General features: G+C 40.9%; 1 protein-coding gene across 6 annotated transcripts; it reads right to left on the minus strand.

Annotated features, from left to right (window-relative positions):
• Window positions 1–403: 403 nt before the first annotated feature.
• Window positions 404–25,812, minus strand: LOC116221545 (CD48 antigen-like). 6 transcript variants are annotated; one of them, XM_031572678.2, is made up of 7 exons: window positions 25,669–25,710; window positions 15,408–15,533; window positions 14,385–14,681; window positions 7,346–7,582; window positions 2,049–2,285; window positions 1,758–1,874; window positions 404–1,662 (listed from the first exon to the last, which is right to left on the minus strand). In XM_031572678.2, exons 2-7 carry the CDS (start codon window positions 15,466–15,468, stop codon window positions 1,325–1,327), a joined length of 1,287 nt encoding a protein of 428 aa, XP_031428538.1. In that variant the 5' UTR covers window positions 15,469–15,533; window positions 25,669–25,710; the 3' UTR covers window positions 404–1,324. The 6 variants fall into 6 exon arrangements, 5 of the variants coding, with proteins under 5 accessions (XP_031428538.1, XP_031428537.1, XP_042564548.1 ...); XM_031572677.2 differs by lacking the exon at window positions 25,669–25,710 and adding an exon at window positions 17,284–17,342; XM_031572680.2 differs by lacking the exon at window positions 25,669–25,710 and adding an exon at window positions 17,284–17,342 and having other exon boundaries at window positions 1,604–1,683.
• Between the last annotated feature and the right edge of the window lie 336 nt (window positions 25,813–26,148).

The raw sequence follows: 26,148 nt of genomic DNA on the forward strand, positions 1-26,148 counted from the left end.
TTTAGTATATGCAAATCGTTTTCTGGTTAGTTTCCTTACCATAAGTGTGATATTGTGATCTGACAGCCTAGTGAGCATGTTATATGATGTAGTTATTCTCTCTGGCATGTTTGTGAAAATTAGATCAATTTGTGTCTGGGACGAGTTGTTTACTCTTGTTGGTCCTTTTATCAGTTGGGTAAGATTTAATGTATTTGTTCTCTCCTTTAGTTTCTTTCTTTCTGTTTTTTTGTCCCAGTTTCTATTGAAGTCACCCATTAGTATTAGTTATATGTGCTATCACATTGTCTCCATAGTATCCTTAAACAATCATACAAAATATTATTAGCTGATGGTGGTCGATATAGACATATAACAGTGAAAGACATTTGAGGTTACAAGGAGATGTTCAACCCAATACACTCCAACTCCGGATCCTGTGACCATTCAATTAGGCTACATTTCATCTTTAAGTATCCCACTAACCTAGGCCATCTCATGCATTGTTTTCTCCAGTGTTGCCTGAAGTCCGGCTAGGGCATCTATTGTAGGGCTGGGAACACCGGCTGAGTTGGATCCTGCCTTGGGTGTAGCTCCACTAGCCATGCTAGCATAGTCTACTCCTTGCTTAGCTGTTCTACTCTTCGACGTAAATGCCATGAGGGGAGGAAAATTCAGAATAGCCACGCCTAAACACTCGTACTTGTTACTTGCTATACTTTACATATCGTTGCAACATCAAATATGGGCTTTAACTTTCGAATTGGCATGAAAATTAGGAGATTTTGTGGGAGGAAAGTTCTAGGCAACCATCACCCTCGGCGGTCCCACGTGACTCCTGAAAGGGTTAACATTAAGCCAAAGGAACTTATTTAAAGGCACTTCACAGATGCTGAATTACTTTTACCTTCAGTCATTGATATTTCAGTTTAAACCTCACTTGTAGGTTTGTCAACAGTAGTGTTGGAAGAATTAGCATATGTGTTTGGTTCTTCAGGAAATTTTGTATCTTGATTATCTGTTGAAGTCTGGATAACTATTGTCTATAAACCTTCTTTTGAACTTCATTATCTTTTGAAGTGTGTACAACTATCATCAACCTGGATTCCCTCTTCCTGCCCTCCATGTGGTAATGTGTTGATGATGTCATCATTCCTGATGCTTCCTGCTGATCCAGAGAGTGACTGAACGGTGGTTCGGTTATGTTCTTCTGTTACTGTGTTTGTTCCTTTCTCATTTCCACATGTCCCCTCCATAATATTCATGTCACCTGAACATCACTACATCAAGACTGAGGGGGATTTGTTGATGGTTTTGTTACACTGTCCATGTGTTTGTTCCTTTCTCATGTGGAAGTGGCTTTCTCTTGGTCTTCTTTGTTTCTTTTTTGCCTCAAAAGGAACGCCTTGTTGTAACGAGACATGTGAATGTTGGACCGCAGTGTGGTGGCCGCCTCGGGGACTGAAAAACCGTCACAGGTATATGTTGCTTCTGTGGGAGTAGCTTGACTGACTGTTATACGATTTATCTTGTCTTGATCACCACCTGTAGGTTCACCATCAACTGAGTTCCAGAATGAAGCTTGATGCCTTCCAGGGAGCAATACTACAGTCTCCTCCTTTTGGTTGGGTATAATCTTTTCAGTTGTCTCACGTTTGTTCTCATTTCCAGTGTGTTTCTGCCCTGTTATTCAGATATAAATGACTTTGATGAGTTTAGAGTAATCTTCAGTCTACATATTTAATCACATATAATATTTTGTATTTGTAGAGAGTTACCTCTTGAGTTGATCTTGTAGCAGTAATAGACCAACCCAGCAGCACCAATACAAATAACTCCAATAACTCCAATAACAGCAGACACTACACGTAGAATGAGCTGATGATCTCCTGCGTCTACAACAGAAAGAGTTATTGTTAAATCTGCTGTGAATGGTGAGGTGTTTTAGTTTAAAGTTCCACGTGGCCATGTAACATGCAATAGCCTGTACGAGGTGGAACTAACAGCAATACCATCACACTTCCATACGAGGATTGTAGATAGTTATATCATGAAATGGAAATAATCACCTGAGGCAAAGCAGTCCCTGACATGGTAGGTCACACTGCTGTGACTAACTGTGTTGTTCACCACACAGGTGTAGACTGAGTCCTGGTTCTCCTTACTGATCTGTGGTCCAGTCTGGCCCCTCATCTCTGCAGTCTGCAGTCCAGGCCCAGACCAGCTGTAGTCCAGAGAGTCACCCTCTGCTTCACAGTGAAGTGTTGCATTGCTTAGGCAGATGACCTTAGCTTCAGTGACAGGGTCTACAACAAACAGATAAAATGTTAGAACCCTAATAATGTTATTATAAGTGTCTGACAACATGGAAAGGATCCCTACAGAGATAGACCTGTGTCTGTTTACCTCAATAACTGTAAAGAGACTGTAGAGAATGACTGTTCCCCTTTCAGAATGTGTCATTAGGTGAATAAAGCTTGTTGTGCTTACCAGTTACTTCAAGTCTGTGCTTTATGTTCATTATCCTTCCTTGTATTATCACACTGCGTCATAAAATCCACTGTCATTTTTGGTCAGATTTATAATGGTTACAGTTTTTACATTTTTCTATTGACCTGTGGTCTTTTTGACTTGACTCATGAGTTGCAGCCGTATTTTGGCATATGTGGTAAATCAGTTGCCTTTATTGGAGATGGACAACACACAGCCTAGGAGATATGCAGTATAATACAATCACTCAGTATGAATTTAAATGATAAAAAAGCCACATAAGATCAATTGCTTTGACTGTTAGTGGTAGGGATGCACCAATACCGATACCAGTATCGGTATCGGTGCCGATACTTCGTTAAAATACTCGTACTCGTACTCGTTTTTGAATTGCCGATACCAAGCACCGATACCACTCATCAGTATTTCACTGCATCAAACTGGCCGGGCTATGCTGACACAAAATGTGATTTATTGTCCTACCTGTCCTACCACTCTCTGCCAGACTAGTAAATAGCTTATTTGCCGTCTTGTGTTGCATTTCCTTGATGTTTGACTGTGTTAGGAAAGTTTGTCATAGTGTCAAAGTATTTCAGTATTCATGAGTACCAAAGACGTCACTTCCGTGAAGCCTGCCGCCATCTTTGTGTCCAACTCAACCGTTATTCCCATTGTATTTGTACCCAATAGTAGCTAGTTAGTCATATACAGGGCTCTCAAGTGTCACGCATTGAGCGTGACAGTCACTCATTTCGGTCTTTAATCACGCACTCCCGCCACACATCGTATTTCTCACGCTGAAAAAAAACTCTAGGCTATTTAATGTGCCGCAGCGCGCAAACATGACCTGGCCGCGCTGCCCTCACCATGGAGGAATCAAGCACGTCTCCCCGAATCCCCTGGAGTTCTGCCGTGAGGTGCCAATTATCAGCCAATCAAAAAAAAAAATAGCCAATCAGAAAAAAAAGTGTCTTTTGTATCTGTTGTATCTGGGTAAGATTTAATCCAGCAACCAATGAAAATAAAGCATCCTGGAATTGCGTGCGACTGATCTTCCGAAAGTTTCGTTAACCTGAGGAAACCACTGGAGCTCCGAGCATCAGTCTTCTACAAAGAGCAAGTCGTCTCCTGTTTTAATGTTACAACAAATTCACAGTGGTTTGACACAAGCAATGACAACTTGACTGCAGTTAGAGAATATTTCCCAGATAATTAGCATCAGTTTTTAATGAGTGTTTGTAGCCAACACAGTTTGCCTTTTCACTAGGCTATAGCTTTGACTCCGAACTTCGTTAATAGGCTATAATAAATTCGAGTAGGCCTATTAAAAATATATATAGCCTATAATTCGAACGAATATTAGGCAGCCCTTAATATTCAATGATGTTATGGGCATTATTTTTTGTAAATGTGTTTGCTTGAACATTCTATTCAGATTCCGAGGCTTCTTCACGTGAAGTTGTGAATCGCTAGCTCATTAGGCATACTAGCATGTTATAAATATCCTGGCCATGGATGCATTAATAATTGCATCTGTCTTTCAAAGATGTCTGGTAAAAAACAAATAAGCATCCTGTCCTTCGCCCAAAGAGGAAAGCCCCCTAAAAAGGCCAGATTAGGCCCAGAGAACGTAAACACGTTAGAGGAGGAGATGGTGGAAGAGGAAGAGACAGTACAGGTGGAGGAGGAGGAGACAGTGGAAGAGATGGTGGAAGAAACAATGGAGGAGATGGCTAGAACAAAAGGGAGAATAGTCCCAGGAGCAGCCACCTACAAGACCTCTTTTAATAGTGAATGGACCTCTAAATGGCCATTTATTACTGTAGGAAGCACCAGCTCATATTACTGGTGCTCTATCTGCCGCCAAGAGAACTCCTGTGCCCATCCAGGTGTGCGGGATGTGACAAGGCACATAGGCAGTAAGGGGCATCAGGCCAAACAGCAGGCACTGAAGTCAACCAGCGCAGTCAAAAACTTTTACTTGCCAGTGACTGCAGAGATGAGTGTGCAAGAGGTCAAGGTACATTTAAATGCATAAGGTTGACTACAATGTTCATGAATACCATTTTTCCTAATTAATACATCCAATTCTATGACTATGGCATATATAATGGGAACCAACACCAAAAATGATAAGAGTCCAAAAAGGCAACAAACACCTACAATAAACAACACAAGTCATAATTCTCTCTCTCTCTCCCAAATTGAATTAATACTTAGTAATTGGTTGAATTGTCAGTGCCATGTGTCAAATCTTTTCTGCAAGTCTGATCAATTATTAACAACAGCAAAACACTAATAATAATATGGGGGGAGGGGGGGCAGGGCTGGTCTGTGGGCATAGGGCAGGGGAGGGGCGGGCGGAATGGGGGCGTGGCCGGGAGGGGGGGGGGATATGTCACTCTTGCCTGTCTTCAAAACTTGAGAGCCCTGCATATATATTAATATATAGTAATAATATAATAATACAAATAATATAAATATAATAATAGTATTGTTTTCTATTGATAGGTTCTTAAAATTTAGACTTTTTAAAAGTAGTATTGTCTAATTCTAGTGGTTAGTTAGTTAGCTTTCATAGTTAGCCAACAAACAGAGTCATGACTACGAACACAGCACATCTGAATGAAGCAGAAAGACAACGATATTTAGAAAAAACATTGATTATTGGCTGCGATCCATATTTATTACCGTCAACTTTATTTTGTCCCTTAAAGTCTGCGAAACGTCTGTCCTTTCCGGACATATATATTTATCTTGTACACAATCTATCCCCATACACCGGAGATAGCCTGAAGGCTTTCAAAAGTACAGATGCATAACAATATGCAGTTGCAGGATGGGTGAACTACACCAAGATATGGCATCTGGAGACAAAAAATATGTATGTCATCACAGGACATCCTAGTAATTCAAACAGCGATTATCAACCGATTTATTTTAGTGGTGGTTAAGAGTGCCAATGTGGGCTAGCTAGGTGTAGCTAAAGCCTTTAGTGAAGGGCTAAACAGCTCGCTAACTATTAGCACTCTAGCTTGCTCAGGAGAGTTTAGCTCTGATAAGACACAGCAATTATTCACGTTTGTATCAACGTGCTGCATTTCACGTAACATGCCAGTCATTCCCAGGCTCTGAACACAAAATCAACATGTCTGTGGATAGTGGTGCAGGAAGATACAAAGTGTTGACTGCACAATCTGAAGTTAGATGTTGGCTGCCAGTTGTCTCTTCTAATTTGCAGCCAACCATTTATTCCGCCGATCTAAATCTTTTGGTATACAATTAAATTGTTTCTTTGGGTAATTTTCGCGACTATTGTCGCATCCATCAGCACAACATAAGCAGGGCATTTTAACTTTCTGTGGGTTGTGACCGACTATTGTCTGTGTTGTGACCGACGCTCAGCTAGACTTTCGGACACAAAGATGGCGGAGCTTAAACACAGTGACGTCACGTGGTACTCATGAATACAGGTTTCGCTAAATGTAGCTGCTAGCATCTCGTTAGCGATTAGCAATTCCGTTGTGCTGCCTTAACAGCGATTTGGGCTCATTTTAAGATAAATGACGACGACAGGAGTAAGGCACAGTGTAAGATCTGCACTGCTACGGTGTCGATGGGCGGAAAGGTTTGTGTGCTTGAGCAGGAGATTCTTCTGATCCTTTTGTAACTGAAATGTGCTCTTGTGCTAATCCAGTAATAGTTCTGTTCACTTTTTGTTAAGCAGACTGTGTTGTTAACTATGCGGCAAATTGAATTGCCTTTATCTGGTTATATTTGCATTTTGTCTAATGTGATGATATTGTCTGTTTGAAGGCTTTTTTTGTGTGTTAAAACCAGAAAGCTCTGTTTATTTTTGGCTTGGGATAGCCTTCTGTTAATTTTGTACTATAGCCTTGGCAAAATCTGCCTCCAAATTAATTGCACTTTCATGGAGACCAAATCTAAGAAGTATCAGTATCGGTACTCGGTATCGGCAAGTACACAAATAAAAATACTCGTACTCGTATCGGTTTGTAAAAAAGTGGTATCGGTGCATCCCTAGTTAGTGGCTACTCAGTTTTTAAATGACCGGTGTGGTGCCATTAAAAGGTGAAACGCCCTCTCTAGTATGATTGATTTGGTTTGCCCTTTCTGAGCTTCAGTTGAAACATGATGGCGCAACATGGCGGACTTGTAGATACGAAGGGCTCATTGTAAGCTAACAGAAACACATTGTAGTTACTACACCTAGCTGATCTCCTGATGATCCTCAACGCTGATGATGTCCTGCGTTTACAACAGAATGACTTTTATTGTTTAATCGGCTGTGAATGATGAGTAGTTTTTGTTTAAAGTTCCATGTAATGGTATTTAGATTTATACCATATATTGAAGATTCAGTCTTAGGTTTGTCAGTCATGGCTTCAGGTTTATTCTTGTACAATGGCGGCCACCAAGGGAGACAAAGCCTGAAGGTCCACTCATAGCTTCACCTCAGACTCATCTAAATCTTTCCTACAGGGACAGTCTGTTAAGTACACTGATATTAAGGGGTGTTACCGTCTATTCAAATAGGCCATTGGTACAAGGTTCTTTGTGTCGACCTGGGGGGGAAGGTGAGAGCTATTATCACACCTCACTCCCCAGGTCAGCCCAAGGTATATTCACCCAGAAATGCTTATATGCTAGTTCAATCCAAATAAAAGTAATATTTATAACTAGGTATAAGAAACATTGAATTATTCACTATGGCATATTCTTATTAACTATAACGGTCCCTTCACATGTAGCCATGTAACATGCAATAGCCTGTACAATGTGGAACTAACAGCAATACCATCACACTTCCATAAGAGGATTGTAGATAGTTATATCATGAAATGGAAATAATCACCTGAGGCAAAGCAGCCACTGGCATGGTAGGTCACACTGCTGTGACTAACTGGGTTGTTCACCACACAGGTGTAGACTGAGTCCTGGTTCTCCTTACTGATCTGTGGTCCAGTCTGGCCCCTCATCTCTGCAGTCTGCAGTCCAGGCCCAAACCAGCTGTAGTCCAGAGAGTCACCCTCTGCCTCACAGTGAAGTGTTGCATTGCTTAGGCAGGTGACCTTAGCTTCAGTGACAGGGTCTACAACAAACAGATGAAATGATACAAAGGTATTACGAGACATCATCAAGACAGGGAGGAGATGGCATTTAATAGGGGTGGAGCGGGGGGGGGGTTTTGATTTTTCACCTCTGTGATTTTTGTGTGATCTAACATCTCACTGTGATAGATGGAACAGAACATACATTTGGAGGTGAAAGATCGAGTACAGTGATATTACATTAAATTCATAATTCACACTCAGAATCTTGGTGAATATATTTACTTGATCTTCCTGGTTATAAGAATTATTTGAATTACTGCTTGAATTGTTTGTGAGTCATTGACGTTCATCAAACTGAGCCTGAATATTATATAAATTAACATCACATACATCTCATACACAAGTAGTTTTGTCATCTGTACAATTCCTTATAGGGAAACTTCGGGATTTTTCAACCTGGGCCCAATTTTTTTTATCTTCTTGGATCTACACTTTTACTAAGGACAATTAACAATCACAATTGGTCCAGTATTGAAAACCCTAATAATGTTATTATAAGTGTCTGACAACATGGAAAGGAACCCTACAGACATAGACCTGTGTCTGTATACCTCAATAACTGTAAAGAGTCTGTAGAGAATTACTGTTCCCCTTTCAGAATGTGCCATTAGGTGAATAAAGCTTGTTGTGCTTACCAGTTACTTCAACTCTGTGCTTTCTGCTGATTATCCTTCCTTGGATTATCAGTACAGCCTCATACAATCCATTGTCATTTTTGGTCATATTTATAATGGTTGCATCTCCAGTTTTTACGTCCAACTTAATCCGCCCCTTGAATTTTAAATATTCTCTGATGTTTACGGCCTTATTGTCCCAGTCCACCATCTTGTCTCCATCATGCATCCACAGAATGTTTTCTATCTCTCCTTCAACATGGGGCTGTAATGTCACTTTCCCATTAGAGGCAACATTGATGGTTTTTGAGGATGCACCTGAAATGAACGGATATTAGAAATCATTTGGGGTAATGTGCACTTATTATGAAGCCAAGGTTTTATGAGAAATTACTTTTAATGCTATATTTAAACAACAAAAAAACAAAGTACAAGCAAAAATGTCCACAGGCGTAGCTCATTAACCAAAGACGTTTTCTAAGTTTGACCAAAACACAACTTGCAAAAAGACTAGATAGAGAGTGTGCTTATTGGACAGTTTTTGATTGACCTGTGGTCTTTTTGACTGACTCAGGAGATGCAGCCGTATTTATGGCATGTGGTAAATCAGTTGCCTTTATTGGAGATGGACAACACACAGCCTTAGAGATATACAGTATAATACAATCACTCAGTATGAATTTAAATAATAAAATATCCATATAAGATCATTTGCTTTGACTGTTAGTGGCTACTCAGTTGTTGAAAGGGTTAACATTAAGCCAAGGGAACTTCTTTAAAGACACAGTCTGTGATTTTCTCCCTTCCCAAGTGTGTAGGAGAGGCAACGGTGGCCATCAGGTGCCATAAAAAGGTGAAAGGCCCTCTCTAGTGCCGGTGTTTTGGTTTGCCCATTCTGGGCTACAGTTGAAACATGATGGCGCAACATGGCGGACTTGCTCCCTATGTAGCTATGAAGGACTCATTCTAAGCTGACGGAAACACACCACTTTGCAGTTACAGGTTATTTCACACTAATGAAAACATAATAATGAATATTGTATTCCTTTTCTGCTAATAGATCTCCCTAAGCCCTATATAGTGCACTGCTTCAACCCATGTCACATACTTTTATGTGACCTGCAGTATGCTGTAAAGGCTTATTTACCAGCAGGCCTGTCATGTGTCTTGCTCGGCCTGGGGACAAAGTCCCCAATGCTTGTTCCGTTTGCGCACTACAAAATAACTCTTCTCTGACACAACTATTTAATCATAGACCTTTTCTTCATACAAGTTTTTCACTAGAATTCAGAAAGCAGTTTGGTGAGGATTGAACGAAAACATCCACAAGTGATTTAAATTATTCTGGGATGTATCAGGTGAGCCAGTTCGACAGGATCTAGGGCATTGTGTTATATGCAAGAGTCCACGAACGTCAAATCAGCATTCTCAACAGTCACAAACATTAGGCTACGCACTAAGCTTACTGATAGCCTGTAAGATTACATTTTGTTAACATATCAAGCATAGCACTTACCGTAAAACAGACTGAAAATAATGCAGAAAATGATCCTGCTCTTCGGAAATCTCTCAGTCATGATTGTTGAGTGCTCATGGCTGTTAAGGTGAAAGTCCAACTCAGGACTGGATCACTTGGCCACACCTATGAGACAAGATAAGTACAGTGGTTTTCAAAACCGCTTGGCTACTTCACAACACCCAGTACTAGAGGAGACCGGGTAAGGGGCCAGTTGTAACATCCGATGAAACTCACAGACATCACCTGCGATGGCATCAGCTACTTTCAAAATTTCAGTCTCAATGTCTGTTATAGACAAAAATTGTTTCATGACTGAATGGAAATCTACAGGTCTCTTTTCTTTCATTTCTGTCAGAAAAATAATATCAGCTCAGCCAAAGCTGACAGTCTGAGGAACCAACAAGATCCACAGTATCCGTCAGCTCACCCGTCAGCTCTGTCTCTCTAATGGGCTCTTCTCCTCACCCAGATGCGTTCAGCCGTAGTATGGAGTAGGCTACTCCCATTTTAAAATGAGGAACGACGTCATGGACCCAGCCAAGCAGACAGAGACAGGTGAGTTCTACATGCAGTGTGTGTGCAGTAGATGAGCCCATATACAGTATGTATATTAGCATTGGTGTAAAAACTCTCCTTTTTCTGTTGAGGTTGTTGGGTTAAAAGAGACACTCCCTGTGGGCGTGACGTGCTCAGGTGAAATCATTGATGGCAGGTGTTACCAGTTCAACCCAACCCCTCTGACCTTCAGTGAGGCAGAGGTAAGAGCCACCTCTAAAACGTTCTCTCTCTGTCACACACAGCCACATACACACACACACACACAAACACTATCAGCACACAGCCATAACACATTGACAGGGCTGACAAACTGTACTGAATATTTCTATGTTGCCTCAGTCTTTCTGTCAGGACCTCTATGCTGATGGCCATATTGCTGCTGTGACCAGTGCCGAACTACACACACGCGTCGTCTCCATGGTGATGATAGCCAGTAATGGCCCCTCCCTCACCTGGCTGGGAGGAGTCAAAAGGGTTAATACCCCACCTCCTGCTTCTGCTCATCTATCAATCAAAGATGCAGCTGTGTAACAATAGCACCAATATGAGCCTACTGACATGATTTAGTCAGTCTGGGTACTATCAACAGAAGTGTTGGTTAGGGTCAACATTCAAAGGCTCACATGTATTTCCCCATTTATTTATTTTTAAGAAAACCTGCTCTAACAGACTTTAAAAAATCAAAAATTGTAAAAATGTATCTCTCTCTCTCTCTCTCTCTCTCTCTCTGAGGTAAGCTGGTGGACATCTGTGGACTGCAATCTGAAGGGGGCTTCCTTCTGCTCTTTCCCCATGGCAGCATGAGGGACCACCCAGCATCTCAATGCTTTGGATTCATTGATGGAATGATTTGGATAAATGTGATAGAAGTTCTTGAAGAAGACCTCATTATGGAGACTAAGTAAAGCAAGGCAAGTTTATTCATATTCATACAAATGGTAATTCCGTGTTTTACAGAAACATACAAAACACTTTTAAATGGAAGAATGCTTTAAATGTAAAAACAAAATCTAAGAAAGTATATTAAAACCCGCATACATATTGAAAAGAGGATGGCAAAAAAAGGTAGTGTAGCCAATATCATCAACTGTTGTAAAACTAATAACATTTAGGATAGAAAATATGACCGCTTGTTACCACATCATTGATGTTGGCACTCCAAGTGCAGTAGCATTTCTTCATGGCTGAATGTACAAATGTACAAATGGTTGGTAAAAACTGATCTTAACAAACATTAATACATTTAATTCACTTTCAAAACTGAAGAACAATGGTTTTGAGTGGAAATGTTTAAAATGTATGCATACGACAAAATGGTGGTTAATTGCATACAAAAGACAAAAAAAGACATAATCAGGTTATAAAATATATTGATTTGGGATTTGATTTGATGCCTTAGGGGTTGTCTGAAGGTTCTTTCAGTTCTTCTGCAAGCATTTTGACTTGGGTCTGGGGGTCCTATTGGGGTGTCTATAGAGAGGTGACTTGTGTCAAGTGTATCACTGTGTGAATGAACTTGTGTGCCAACAGATTGTGTAATCACTGGATCATCAGTCTTTCGCTCTCGTTTTTGTAGTGTTTGGGTTTATCCTGCTTCTGGGTTCAAGTGATCTTTGGAGAACGTTTCAGCTTCACCCTCAGGCTTTTAGGCAGATACTGATTCTTTAGTGTTTTCACCAGGACTCTGTTCATCATTTGGCTGAGCTGGGGGGAAGCTGGCTTCATCAGTTGGATCAGTATCAGTATTGGAGCACTTCACAGATACTGAATTACCTTTACCTTCAGTCATTGCTATTTCAGCTGTAACCTCACTTTTAGGTTCGTCAACAGTAGTGTTGGAAGAATTAGCATATGTGTTTGGTTCTTCAGGAAATGTTGAATCTTCATTCACTTTTGAAGTGTGTAGAATATCGTCAACCTGGATTGCCTCTTCCTGCCCTCCATGTGGTAATGTGTTGATGATGTCATCATTCCTGATGCTTCCTGCTGATCCAGAGAGTGACGGGTCGGCGGTTTGGTTCTGTTCCTCTGTTACTGTGTTTGTTCCTCTCTCATATTCACAGGTCCCCTCCATATTCATGTTACCTGAACACTTATTTGCATCTCTAACAGCATCAGTGTATCTGGACTGTCTGGGAGATCCAGAGGAGGAATCGGCATGTGGGCATGTTACAACTGTTGGGGAAGGCTTAGCAATGTCATCAGACCTGGGTGCAGAGTCTAATTGCTTAAAGGGGCCCGGGTCATTGTTGACAAACTCACAAGCTTTTAGGTTCATTGTAGCACTTTGATCAAATATTTTTAGCAGGACTCTGAAATAACTATTTACAGCTGTGGGATTGCTGTTCACTTCATGCTGCTTCATTCCATCATGAACAGCAGGTTCATCCTGATCTGAATTTGAAGATTGTCCATCTAAACTCCCCCCTTCCCCTATTCTCTCTTTCTGCCCTTCATGTGTCAATATATTGGTGACATCATCAGTGATGAGCCTTACAGTGGTATCCATTTTGTCATCTTGAACATCACCTGTAACTCCATCCTCAGTGTCTGAAGACCCGTCACAGGTATTTGTTGCTGCTGTGTGAGTAGCTTGACTGCCTGTTCTAATTGATTTTCCACTTGAATTGTCTCCTACATTCACACTCTCCTCTAGCCTTTTACCTGTAGGTTCAACTGAGTTTAAGGATTGATCACAGGTATTTTGTGTTACTGCACAAGATGAAGCTTGATGTTTTCCAGTGAGCAATACTACAGTCTCTTCCTTCTTTTGGTTGGTTATAATCTTTCCATCCGTCTCACGTTTGATCTCATTTCCAGTGTGTTTCTGCCCTGTTATTCAGATATATATGCATTACTTTAATGAATTTAGAGTAATCTTCAGTCTACATATTTAATCACATATAATAGTTTGTATTTGTAGAGCGTTACCTCTTGAGTTGATCTTGTAGCAGTAATAGCCCAACCCAGCAGCAGCACCAATGACTCCAATAACAGCAACAGCACACACTACACCTATGATGAGCTGGTGATCTCCTGCATTTACAACAGAATGACTGTTATTGATATATCTGCTGTGAATAGTGAGGCGTTTTAGTTTAAAGTTCCATGTGGCCATGTAACATGCAATAGCCTGTACAATGTGGAACTAACAGCAATACCATCACACTTCCGTAAGAGGATTGTAGATAGTTATATCATGAAATGGAAGTAATCACCTGAGGTAAAGCAGTCCCTGGCATGGTAGGTCACACTGCTGTAACTAACTGGGTTGTTCACCACACAGGTGTAGACTGAGTCCTGGTTCTCCTTACTGATCTGTGGTCCAGTCTGGCCCCTCATCTCTGCAGTCCAGGCCCAAACCAGCTGTAGTCCAGAGAGTCACCCTCTGCCTCACAGTGTAGTGTTGCATTGCTTAGGCAGGTGACCTTTGCTTTGGTGACAGGGTCTACAAGAAACACATGAAATGATACAAAAGTAATATAAAACATTATGACTTGGAGGAGAGGGTATTTAATAAGGGGGGGGGGGGGTGTCATTTTCATCTGTGTTTTTTGTGTGATCTAACATCTCACTGTGATAGATGGTACAGGATATAGAAGTGAATGATTGAGTACAGTGTAATTATAGAAAATGCATAACTCACACTCAGAATCTTGGTGAATATATTGAATTCATCTTCCTGGTTATAGGAATTATTTGCATAACTGCTTGGATTGTTTGTGAGTCATAAACGTTCATCAAACTGAGCCTGAATATTATGTAATTTAACATCACATACATCTCATACACATACACAAGTAAAGGTATTTTTGTCGTCTTGAAAGGAAACTTTGGGATATTTCAACCTGGGCCCTTTTTTAGATATGTTTGGATCTAAACTTTTACTAAGGACCATTAACAATCTAAATAGGTCCAGTATTGAATTAGAACGCTAATAATGTTATTATAAGTGTCTGACAACATGGAAAGGATCCATACAGATATACGTAGATCTGTGTCTGTTTACCTCAATAACTGTAAAGAGTCTGTAGAGAATGTTCCCCTTTCAGAATGTGCCATTAGGTGAATAAAGCTGGTTTTGCTTACCAGTTACTTTAACTCTGTGCTTTATGCTGATGATCCGTCCTTGTATTATCACTACAGCCTCATACAATCCACTGTCATCTTTGGTCAGACGAATAAAGGTTACATCCCCAGTTTTTACATCCAACTTAATCCGCCCTTTGAATTTGAAATATTCTCTGATGTTTACAGCCTTATTGTCCCAGTCCACCATCTTGTCCCCATCATGCATCCACACAATGTTTTCTATCTCTCCTTCAACATGGGACTGTAATGTCACTTTTCCATTTGTGGCAACATTGATGGTTTTTGAGGATGCACCTGGGAAAAAAAGGATATTAGAAATCATTTAGGAGTCAAAGATGCACTTATTATGAAGGCAATGTTTGATGAGAAATTACTGTTTCATATTATTGTTAAACAAACAAAAACAAGCAAAAATGTCCACAGGGGAATATCATTAGCCAATCACATTTTCCAGTTTTAACTAAAACACAACATGCAAAAAGTCTACATAGAGAGTGTGCTGATTAGACAGTTTTTGATCGACATGTGGTCTTTTTGACTTGACCTTTATTGGAGATGGACAGCACAAAGCCTATGAGATATGCAGTATAATACAATCACTCAGTATTAATTTAAATCATAAAACAGCCATATAAGATCATTTGCTTTGACTGTTAGTGGCTACTCAGTTGTTGAAAGGGTTAACATTAAGCCAAGGGAACTTCTTTAAAGACACAGTCTGTGATTCTTTCCCTTTCCAAGTGTGTAGGAGAGGCTACAGTGGCCATCAGGTGCTATATAAAGGTGAAAGGCCCTCTCTAGTGCCAGTGTTTTGGTTTGCCTTTTATGGGCTACAGTTGAAACATGATGGCGCAACATGGCGCCCCTTAGTATCTACATAGGGAGCAAGGCCGCCATGTTGCGCCATCATGTTTCAACTGTAGCCAGAATTCTCAACATTCACGAACATTAGGCTACGCACTAAGCTTACTGATAGCCTGTAAGATTACATTTTGTTCAAATATCAACCATAGCACTTACCGTAAAGCAGAGTGAAAATAATGCAGAAAATGGTCCTCATCTTAGCAAATCTCTCAGTCATGATTGTTGAGTGCTCATGGCTGTTAAGGTGAAAGTCCAACTCAGGACTGGATCACTTGGCCACACCTCAGAGACAAGATAAGTACAGTGGTTTTCAAAACCGCTTGGCTACTTCACAACACCCAGTACTAGAGGAGACCGGGTAAGGGGCCAGTTGTAACATCCGATGAAACTCAGACAACACCTGCGATGGCATCAGCTACTTTCAAAATTTCAGTCTCAATGTCTTTTAGAGAAAAAAATTGTTTCATGACTGAATGGAAATCTACAGGTCTCTTTTCTTTCATTTCTGTCAGAAAAATAACATCAGCTCGGCCAAAGCTGACAGTCTGAGGAACCAACAAGATCCACAGCATCAGTCAGCTCACCTGTTACGACCCTGGCGGGTCTAGGTCCCGCCCCATGAGATTCGCATGCCTGTTCTCTATCTGTCGTTACAACAGGCAATTGGATCCAGGTGTGTGGGTGATTGGCTGGGCTACAAAAGCCCTGCTCAGATGGAAGTCAGGAGAGCGTTGGATTGGTCGTTGGATTTTGGTTATCGTTGGATTTGGATAGTGAATTGGATTTGGGATTGTCGTTGGTTTTGGATTATCGTCGTTTGTTTATATTACCATTTACCTCACTTTACATCTTTTGTTTCTCTTCACAACACTGATCTTCACCACACGTTTGCTATAATTATTAGATAACTATATAAACTTGTAAATCATTAATAAATATATTATTATTACTATAAATATCCTAAATTCTGCGTGGCCTCCCCTTCTTGTTTCGTGTCGTGAGCTGGCACGTAACATCACCCCACAGCCTACTGGCAATGCTCATAGGACTCTGAGATCCACCATTCTGCTGCAGGGGAAGGGATGGGATCCAAACTGTCCTGCATTTACTGACTGGTTCTGATCTAGAAACCTTTTTCAACTTCATAAAGGTATGTTGCATACTATCTTGATGGATTGTTTTGATATCATTGATTTTGTCTTGACTTTGATTGATTTTAAATTATATTTAAAAGCCTTCAGGGACCAGTATATAACTATTTTGCATCAAAGAGCAAAGAGGTTCAGCATGACACTTAAAGCATAGATAAATGTTTTCTGCATAGAAAGCCTACCGTATGTTGATTGAAACATTACCCACACAAAATTCACAAAACACAAAATTCAGTAACATTACAGTGTCACATGTGAGATATTACTGTCCGTATTGAAACACTTTTTAATGCCCGTTCTGGGCTATGGTAAAAACATGATGGTGCAACATGGCGGACTTGCTCCCTATGTAGATACTAAGGACTCATTCTAACTACACTTTGTAGTTACAGGTGATTATAGACTAAACATGATAATATATCAGCGTAAACCCTATATACCGCACTGCTTCAACCCATGTGACACTTTTATGTGACCTACAGTATGTTGTAAAGGCAAATTTACCAGCGGACCCATCATGTGTCTTGCTCGGCCTGGGGACAAAGTCCCCCCCCCCCCCCCCCCCCCCCCCCCATCCTTGTTCCATTTTGCACACTACAAAATAACTCTCCTCTCCGACACAACTATTTCATCATAAACCTTTTCACTACAATTCAGAAAGCAGTTTGGTGAGGATTGAACGAAAACATCCACAAGTGATTGAAACAATTCTGGGATGTATCATGTGAGTCAGTTTAACAGGATCAAGGGCATTTTGTTATATGCGAGAATCCACAAACATAAAATCAGGATTCTCAACATTAATGAACATTAGGCTAACACTAAGCTTACTAATAGCCTGTAAGATTATATTTTGTTAACATATCAAGCATAGCACTTACCGTAAAACAGACTGAAAATAATGCAGAAAATGGTCCTCATCTGGAGTTGTTAGATACTCAGTGATACAAGGAGAAGTTCAGTAGAGATTTGTTCAAGTCAAAAAGTCTTTACTTGAATCAGGCACAAGTATCCAAAAAGAGGGCAAAAAAAACTCAGAATACATCCAGGCAAGGAAACTCGTCCAGGCAGTTACAGTTTTAAAAAAAAAAAAAAAAAAAAAAAAAAAAAGGTATCCAAAAACAGGTAACAAAGCTCTTTTGCAAAGTCGTCACAGGGTGTCAAATCAAGATTGAGCAAAGACACAGAAAATCAGGAAGCTTAAATAGACAGGCAAACAAGGCTCAGGTGAACATAATGACACAATAAAGACAAGACTCAAACATGTGACTGGCAAACGAGAACACTGAGGGCCCCACATGGTCAATAGGGGTATTGCAGTCCAGGAACCCTGACAATTTTGTAGTTGGCTTCACCACACCATCCAAGGGTTAATGTTGGATTGCTTCCTAGAGACATAGGTTCTGCATGCATAACTAACCATTTCCCTCTCATAACTTGGCACTGTAATCACACAGATTCATTGGCCTTCACATAGCCACACACGCGAAGGGAACACTCAAACTTTGTGCTTTTCCATGCCAGGGTGAAACTAGGACAGGAGCTAAGGCTGAGTTCCTAATTGAATGGAGTCAGACTAATGAAAATGGAGTCAGATTAATTATGATCGTACCAAGAAGGGTGCTTTAATAAATGCTATGTTTTCAGCAGAGCGAAGAGAGACACACCCGCTAAAAACCTTCAGGACACCTATTCCGTTATTGGTTTAGGAGGCATGTCTTACAGATCCTTCTTTTGACCACTGTGGGGAACACTACACTTTTTGTTGCAACCCCCTATGTGTTCAACTTAATTGATCTGCCATTGTGTTGAATGGTTGGTGCCTGTCCAATTGGGTGAGATTACGAACATATTGGTGCTATTGTCAGTATAGTACCAATGTTGTCTTGGCCCTCGTAAAGACAGTATTGCTATTTATGCACAATTGCACCGCTGACATGTGAGTCTGGTACCCGTTGTACCTACACTGCTATGTTGGGCTGGTAAATGTTATCCTGTGATGTGTGTACGTCACACTGTTCATGGGGTAACTGTGTTCTTTCTCCACATGCAGTCTATGTCCCTCCCCCCAGAGATGGCTTCAGGCAGGGCACTGAGAACTCCCACGCCACCCTGGTGGACTCAAGGACAGGCCTGCTTCTTCAGTCTGCCTCTGAGATGCAGAGGGGACACATCACAGGTGAGGGGCTCAGGTTCAAACAACACAACTATTTACTTTGGTTTCTAAACCACTGCCATTGACTGAATCTTGATCTTTAGATTAACAGTAGCTGACTTCCTACTTCCAACTGTTAAACCTGTTCCACTCTTCTTTGGTTACCCTTAGCCACTATCCCTCTTGTCTTGGACGGGTTCAAGCATGGCGTTGAATTTTCCCAGTTTAAAATAAAAGACGACAGACAGACTTAAATTATGAAGCCAGTCGGTGAGACTGTGGAAGGTGAGAGAGAGAGTTAAGAGTTCACAACGATATTCTATTAAATCCATCAATGTTATTCTGCACTACTAAAATAGGATGAAGTATTATACCATAGAGGAATGCACATCACTTTCTACTAAAGTAGAATTGAAGATAAAACTGTCAGGCGAGCGATAATCATCGAATAGTAGAGCAGGATCTCTGCTTCAGTAAAAGCAAAAGAGTTTGTGTGGCCATCAGTACGTGTTACTTGTGTGTCAATTATCCAGAATTAATTTCTGTTCTGTCTCTCTAATGGGCTCTTCTCCTCACCCAGATGCGTTCAGCCATAGTATGGAGTTCTCCCATTTTAAAATGAGGAACGACATCATGGACCCAGCCAAGCAGACAGACACAGGTGAGTTCTGCATGCAGTGTGTGTGCAGTAGATAAGCCCATATATGTATATTAGCATTGGTGTAAAAACTAATTTTTCTGCTGAAGCTGTTGGGTTAAAGGAGACACTCCCTGTGGGCGTGACGTGCTCAGGTGAAATCATTGATGGCAGGTGTTACCAGTTCAACCCAACCCCTCTGACCTTCAGTGAGGCAGAGGTAAGAGCCACCTCTAAAACGTTCTCTCTCTGTCACACACAGCCACATACACACACACACACACAAACACTATCAGCACACAGCCATAACACATTGACAGGGCTGACAAACTGTACTGAATATTTCTATGTTGCCTCAGTCTTTCTGTCAGGACCTCTATGCTGATGGCCATATTGCTGTTGTGACCAGTGCCGAACTACACACACGCGTCGTCTCCATGGTGATGATAGCCAGTAATGGCCCCGCCCTCACCTGGCTGGGAGGAGTCAAAAAGGTTAATACCCCACCTCCTGCTTCTGCTCATCTATCAATCAAAGATACAGCTGTGTAACAATAGCAGCAACTGCATTCCATGATATGAACTTATTGACATGATTTGGTCAGTTTGGGTAATATCAGCAGAAGTGTTTTTTAGGGTCAACATTCAAAGTCACACATATGTTTTCCCTCTCTCTGTGTGTGTGTGTGTGTGTGTGTGTGTGTGTGTGTGTGTGTGTGTTTGTGTGTGTCTGTCTGTGTAGGGTCAGCAGTATGAGTGGCTAGATGGCTCCACTTGGGGCTACACTGACTGGATGCCTGGCCATCCCAATCTGCAGAGAGGCAGGGTCGCATGTGTGGACATGTTCAGAATGGGTGAGATATCAGCACTCCTCACCTTTCCATTCATGAACAAAAGTTCATGTACCAGTCTACAGAGACCAGTATGTAGTTAGAGTTGGAGCATATCAATGTGGTAGAAGCGCAGACCTCTCTCTCTCTCTCTCTCTCTCTCTCTCTCTCTCTCTCTCACACAGAGGTGAGCTGGTGGACATCTGTGGACTGCAATCTGAAGAGGGCTTCCATCTTCTCCTTTTACTCTCTCTCTCTCTCTCTCTCTCTTTCTCCCTCTCTCAGAGGTGAGCTGGTGGACATCTGTGGACTGCAATCTGAAGGGGGTTTCCATCTGCTCTTTCCCCATGGCAGCATGAGGGGCCACCCAGCATCTCAATGCTTTGGATTCATTGATGTCATGATTTGGATATAAGTGATATTACTTTGTAATTCAAAATAAAAAACTTGAAAGGCCCCATTATTGAGACTAAGTGAGGCAACACTAGTTTATTTGTGTTCATACAAAATGGTAATTCAGTGCTTTACAAATGAGATGATGAATGAATATAGAAATGCTTTAAATATAAAAACAAAATCAGAGAAACTGCATTGAAACCGATATAAATATTGAGTAAATATATCAAAAGACCCTAAAAAAAAAAAAAGATTAAAAAGGTAGTGTAGTCAATATCATGAACTGCCGTACAACATTTATGAGAGAAAATATAGCTGCTTGTTGTCACATCATGACACTCCAACTGCAGCAGTAGAATTTCTTTGTGACTGATGGAGATACTTGGTAAGATGGACTTCTTTAGTGATCATCTAGCAAGGCTACTAAACATATGCAGGTTTTTAGGGACACATATCACACATGCTGCATGTCATAAAATGAAAGAGCTGTTTCACAGCAGATTGTCTCTGTGAGCCATAAAGAATCATAAACAGGCCAGTTCTTCTGTAGTGAACATGAAGAAGTGTGTGGCTAGTTAAGTGAATGATATTCCTGACCATGAGGTTTCAGTAAACATGATCACCTTTCCTGTCCGCAGTTTTTGTTTAGTTTGCCTTTTTTTTCTTACAGGGGGGCCCTGCGCAGTAACACATATCTAAAAGCCAAGAATTAAGATATTGCCCCATGCATCATCAAGATACATACAGTATGTGCAAATAGGATTGCAGAAAAAGACAACGAAATACACAATCAGGTTATAAAATACAATTATTTTAGATTTGATTTGATTTGATACCTTAAGCTTAAGGGTTGCCTGAAGGTTCTTTCAGTTCTTTTACAAGCATTTTGACTTGGGTCTTGGGTCCTATTGGGGTGTCTATAGAGAGGTGACTTGTGTCAAGTGTATCACTTTGTGAATGAACTTGTGTGCCGGCAGATTGTGTAATCACTGGATCATCAGTCTTTCGCTCTCGTTTTTGTAGAATTTGGGGTTTGTCCTCTGCTTCTGGGTTCAAGTAATCTTTGGAGAGCGGTTCAGCTTCACCCTCAGGCTTTTAGTCAGATACTGATTCTTTAGTGTTTTCCCCTGGACTCTGTTCATCATTTGGCTGAGCTGGGGGGAAGCTGGCTTCATCAGTGGGATCAGTATCAGTATTGGAGCACTTCACAGATGCTGAATTACCTTTACATTCAGTCATTGATATTTCAGCTTAATCGTCACTTGTAGGTTTGTCAACAGTAGTGTTGGAAGAATTAGCATATGTGTTTGGTTCTTCAGGAAATGTTAAATCTTCATTATCTTTTGAAGTGTGCAGAACTATCGTCAATCTGCATTACCTCTCCCTGCCCTCCATGTGGTAATGTGTTGATGATGTCATCATTCCTGATGCTTCCTGCTGATCCAGAGAGTGACGGGTCGGCGGTTTGGTTCTGTTCCTCTGTTACTGTGTTTGTTCCTCTCTCATATTCACAGGTCCCCTCCATATTCATGTTACCTGAACACTTATTTGCATCTCTAACAGCATCAGTGTATCTGGACTGTCTGGGAGATCCAGAGGAGGAATCTGCATGTGGGCATGTTACAACTGTTGGGGAAGGCTTAGCACTCTCATCAGACCTTGGTGCAGAGTCTAATTGCTTAAAGGGGCCCGGGTCATTCGTGATAAAATGAATAGCTGTTGGGTTCATTGTAATACTTTGATCAAATATATTTGCCAGGACTCTTAACAACCTATTTACATCTGTGGGATTGCTGTTCACTTCTTCATGCTGCTTCATTCCATCCTGAACTGAATTTGTTGATTGTCCATCTAAACTCCCCCCTTCCCCTATTCTCTCTTTCTGCCCTTCATGTGTCAATATATTGGTGACATCATCATTGCTGTTCCTTACAGGGGTATCCATTTTGTCATCTTGAACATCACCTGTAACTCTATCCTCAGCGTCTGAAGACCTGTCACAGGTATTTGTTGCTGCTGTGTGAGTAGCTTGACTGCCTGTTCTAATTGATTTTCCACTTGAATTGTCTCCTACATTCACACTCTCCTCTAGCCTTTTACCTGTAGGTTCAATTGAGTTTAAGGATTGGTCACAGGTATTTTGTGTTACTGCACAAGATGAAGCTTTTCCAGTGAGCAATACTACACTCTCTTCCTTCTTTTGGTTGGTTATAATCTTTCCATCCGTCTCACGTTTGATCTCATTTCCAGTGTGTTTCTGCCCTGTTATTCAGATATATATGCATTACTTTAATGAATTTAGAGTAATCTTCAGTCTACATATTTAATCACATATAATAGTTTGTATTTGTAGAGCGTTACCTCTTGAGTTGATCTTGTAGCAGTAATAGCCCAACCCAGCAGCAGCACCAATAACTCCAATAACAGCAACAGCACACACTACACCTATGATGAGCTGGTGATCTCCTGCATTTACAACAGAATGACTGTTATTGATATATCTGCTGTGAATGGTGAGGCGTTTTAGTTTAAAGTTCCATGTGGCCATGTAACATGTAATAGCCTGTACAATGTGGAACTAACAGCAATACCATCACACTTCAGTAAGAGGATTGTTGATAGTTATATCATGAAATGGAAGTAATCACCTGAGGTAAAGCAGTCCCTGGCATGGTAGGTCACACTGCTGTAACTAACTGGGTTGTTCACCACACAGGTGTAGACTGAGTCCTGGTTCTCCTTACTGATCTGTGGTCCAGTCTGGCCCCTCATCTCTGCAGTCTTTAGTCCAGGCCCAGACCAGCTGTAGTCCAGAGAGTCACCCTCTGCTTCACAGTGAAGTGTTGCATTGCTTGGGCAGGTGACCTTTGCTTTGGTGACAGGGTCTACAAGAAACACATGAAATGATACAAAAGTAATATAAAACATTATGACTTGGAGGAGAGGGTATTTAATAAGGGGGGGGGGGGGGGGGGTGTCATTTTCATCTGTGTTTTTTGTGTGATCTAACATCTCACTGTGATAGATGGTACAGGATATAGAAGTGAATGATTGAGTACAGTGTAATTATAGAAAATGCATAACTCACACTAAGAATCTTGGTGAATATATTGAATTCATCTTCCTGGTTATAGGAATTATTTGCATAACTGCTTGGATTGTTTGTGAGTCACGTTCATCAAACTGAGCCTGAATATTATGTAATTTAACATCACATACATCTCATACACATACACAAGTAAAGGTATTGTTGTTGTCTTGAAAGGAAACTTTGGGATATTTCAACCTGGGCCCTTTTTTAGATATGTTTGGATCTAAACTTTTACTAAGGACCATTAACAATCTAAATTGGTCCAGTATTGAATTAGAACCCTAATAATGTTATTATAAGTGTCTGACAACATGGAAAGGATCCATACAGATATACGTAGATCTGTGTCTGTTTACCTCAATAACTGTAAAGAGTCTGTAGAGAATGACTGTTCCCCTTTCAGAATGTGTCATTAGGTGAATAAAGCTTGTTGTGCTTACCAGTTACTTTAACTCTGTGCTTTATGCTGATTATCCTTCCTTGGATTATCACTACAGCCTCATACAATCCACTGTCATCTTTGGCCAGATTTATAATAGTTGCATCCCCAGTTTTTACGTCCAACTTAATCCGCCCCTTGAATTTTAAATATTCTCTGATGTTTACAGCCTTATTGTCCCAGTCCACCATCTTGTCCCCATCATGCATCCACACAATGTTTTCTATCTCTCCTTCAACATGGGGCTGTAATGTCACTTTCCCATTAGTGGCAACATTGATGGTTTTTGAGGATGCACCTGGGGAAAAAAAGGATATTAGAAATCATTTAGGAGTCAAAGATGCACTTATTATGAAGGCAATATTTGATGAGAAATTACTGTTTCATATTCATGTTAAACAAACAAAAACAAGCAAAAATGTCCACAGGGGAATATCATTAGCCAATCACATTTTCCAGTTTTAACTAAAACACAACATGCAAAAAGACTACATAGAGAGTGTGCTGATTAGACAGTTTTTGATCGACATGTGGTCTTTTTGACTGACTCAGGAGATGCAGCCGTATTTATGGCATGTGGTAAATCAGTTGCCCTTTATTGGAGATGGCAGCACAAAGCCTAGGGGATATACAGTATAATACAATCACTCAGTATACATTTAAATAATAAAATATCCATATAAGATCATTTGCTTTGACTGCTAGTGGCGACTCAGTTGTTGAAAGGGTTAACATTAAGCCAAGGCAACTTCTTTAAAAACACAGTCTGTGATTCTTTCCCTTTCCAAGTGTGTGGGAGAGGCTGCAGTGCCCATCAGGTGCCATATAAAGGTGAAAGGCTCTCTCTAGTGCCGGTGTTTTGGTTTGCCTTTTATGGGCTACAGTTGAAACATGATGGCGCAACATGGCGCCCCTTAGTATCTACATAGGGAGCAAGGCCGCCATGTTGCGCCATCATGTTTCAACTGTAGCCAGAATTGGAAACCCAAGGGCCTTTCACCTTTATATAGCACCTGATGGGCACCGTTGCCTCTCCTACACACCTGGAAAGGGAGAGAAAGTTATGCATTGCACGGGAGCCAGCATTTTGGTTTGCCCGCTCTGGGCTACAGTTGAAACATGATGGCGCAACATGGCGGACTTGCTCCCTATGTAGCTATGAAGGACTCATTCTAAGCTGACGGAAACACACCACTTTGCAGTTACAGGTTATTTCACACTCATGAAAACATGATAATGAATACTATATTCTTTTTCTGCTAATATATCAGCGTAAACCCTATATACCGCACTGCTTCAACCCATGTGACACTTTTATGTGACCTACAGTATGTTGTAAAGGCAAATTTACCAGCAGACCCATCATGTGTTTTGCTCGGCCTGGGGACAAAGTCCCCCCCCCCCCCCCCCCCCCCCCAATCCTTTTTCCATTTTACACACTACAGAATAACTCTCCTCTCCGACACAACTATTTAATCATGAACCGTTTCATTATAATTCAGAAAGCTGTTTGTTGAGGATTGAATAAAAACATCCACAAGTGATTGAAATTATTCTGGGATGTATCAGGTCAGCCAGTTCGACAGGACCAAGGGCATATATGTGAGTCCACAAACCTAAAATCAGGATTCTCAACATTCATGAACATAAGGCTATGCACTAAGCTTACTAATAGCCTGTAAGATTACATTTTGTTAACATATCAAGCATAGAGCTTACCGTAAAACAGACTGAAGATAATGCAGAAAATGGTCCTCATCTCTGGAGGTGTTAGACACTCAGATGGAGAGACAAGGTGAAGTTCAGTAGAGATTTGTTCAAGTCAAAGAGTCTTTACTTGAGTAAAGTATCCAAAAACAGGGCAAAAAAAACCTCAGAAAACCTCCAGGCAAGGAAACAGTTCCAACAAAAGTTATCCAAAAACAGGTAACAAAGATCTTAGAGAAAAAAAAAAGTTAAACTCACGCAAAGTCATCACAGGGTGTCAAATCAAGACTGAGCAGACACAGAAAATCAGGAGGCTCATATAAGCAGGCAAACAAGGCTCAGGTGAACATAATGACACAATAAAGACAAGACTCAAACATGTGACTGGCAAACGGGAACACTGAGGGGTATTGCAGTCCAAGAATCCTGACAATTTTGTAGTTGGCCTTGCCACACCATCCAAGTTAATGTTGGATTGCTTCCTAGAGACAT

Source organism: Clupea harengus, chromosome 8, assembly GCF_900700415.2.
Source record: "Clupea harengus chromosome 8, Ch_v2.0.2, whole genome shotgun sequence".
Taxonomy (NCBI): Eukaryota; Metazoa; Chordata; class Actinopteri; order Clupeiformes; family Clupeidae; genus Clupea; species Clupea harengus.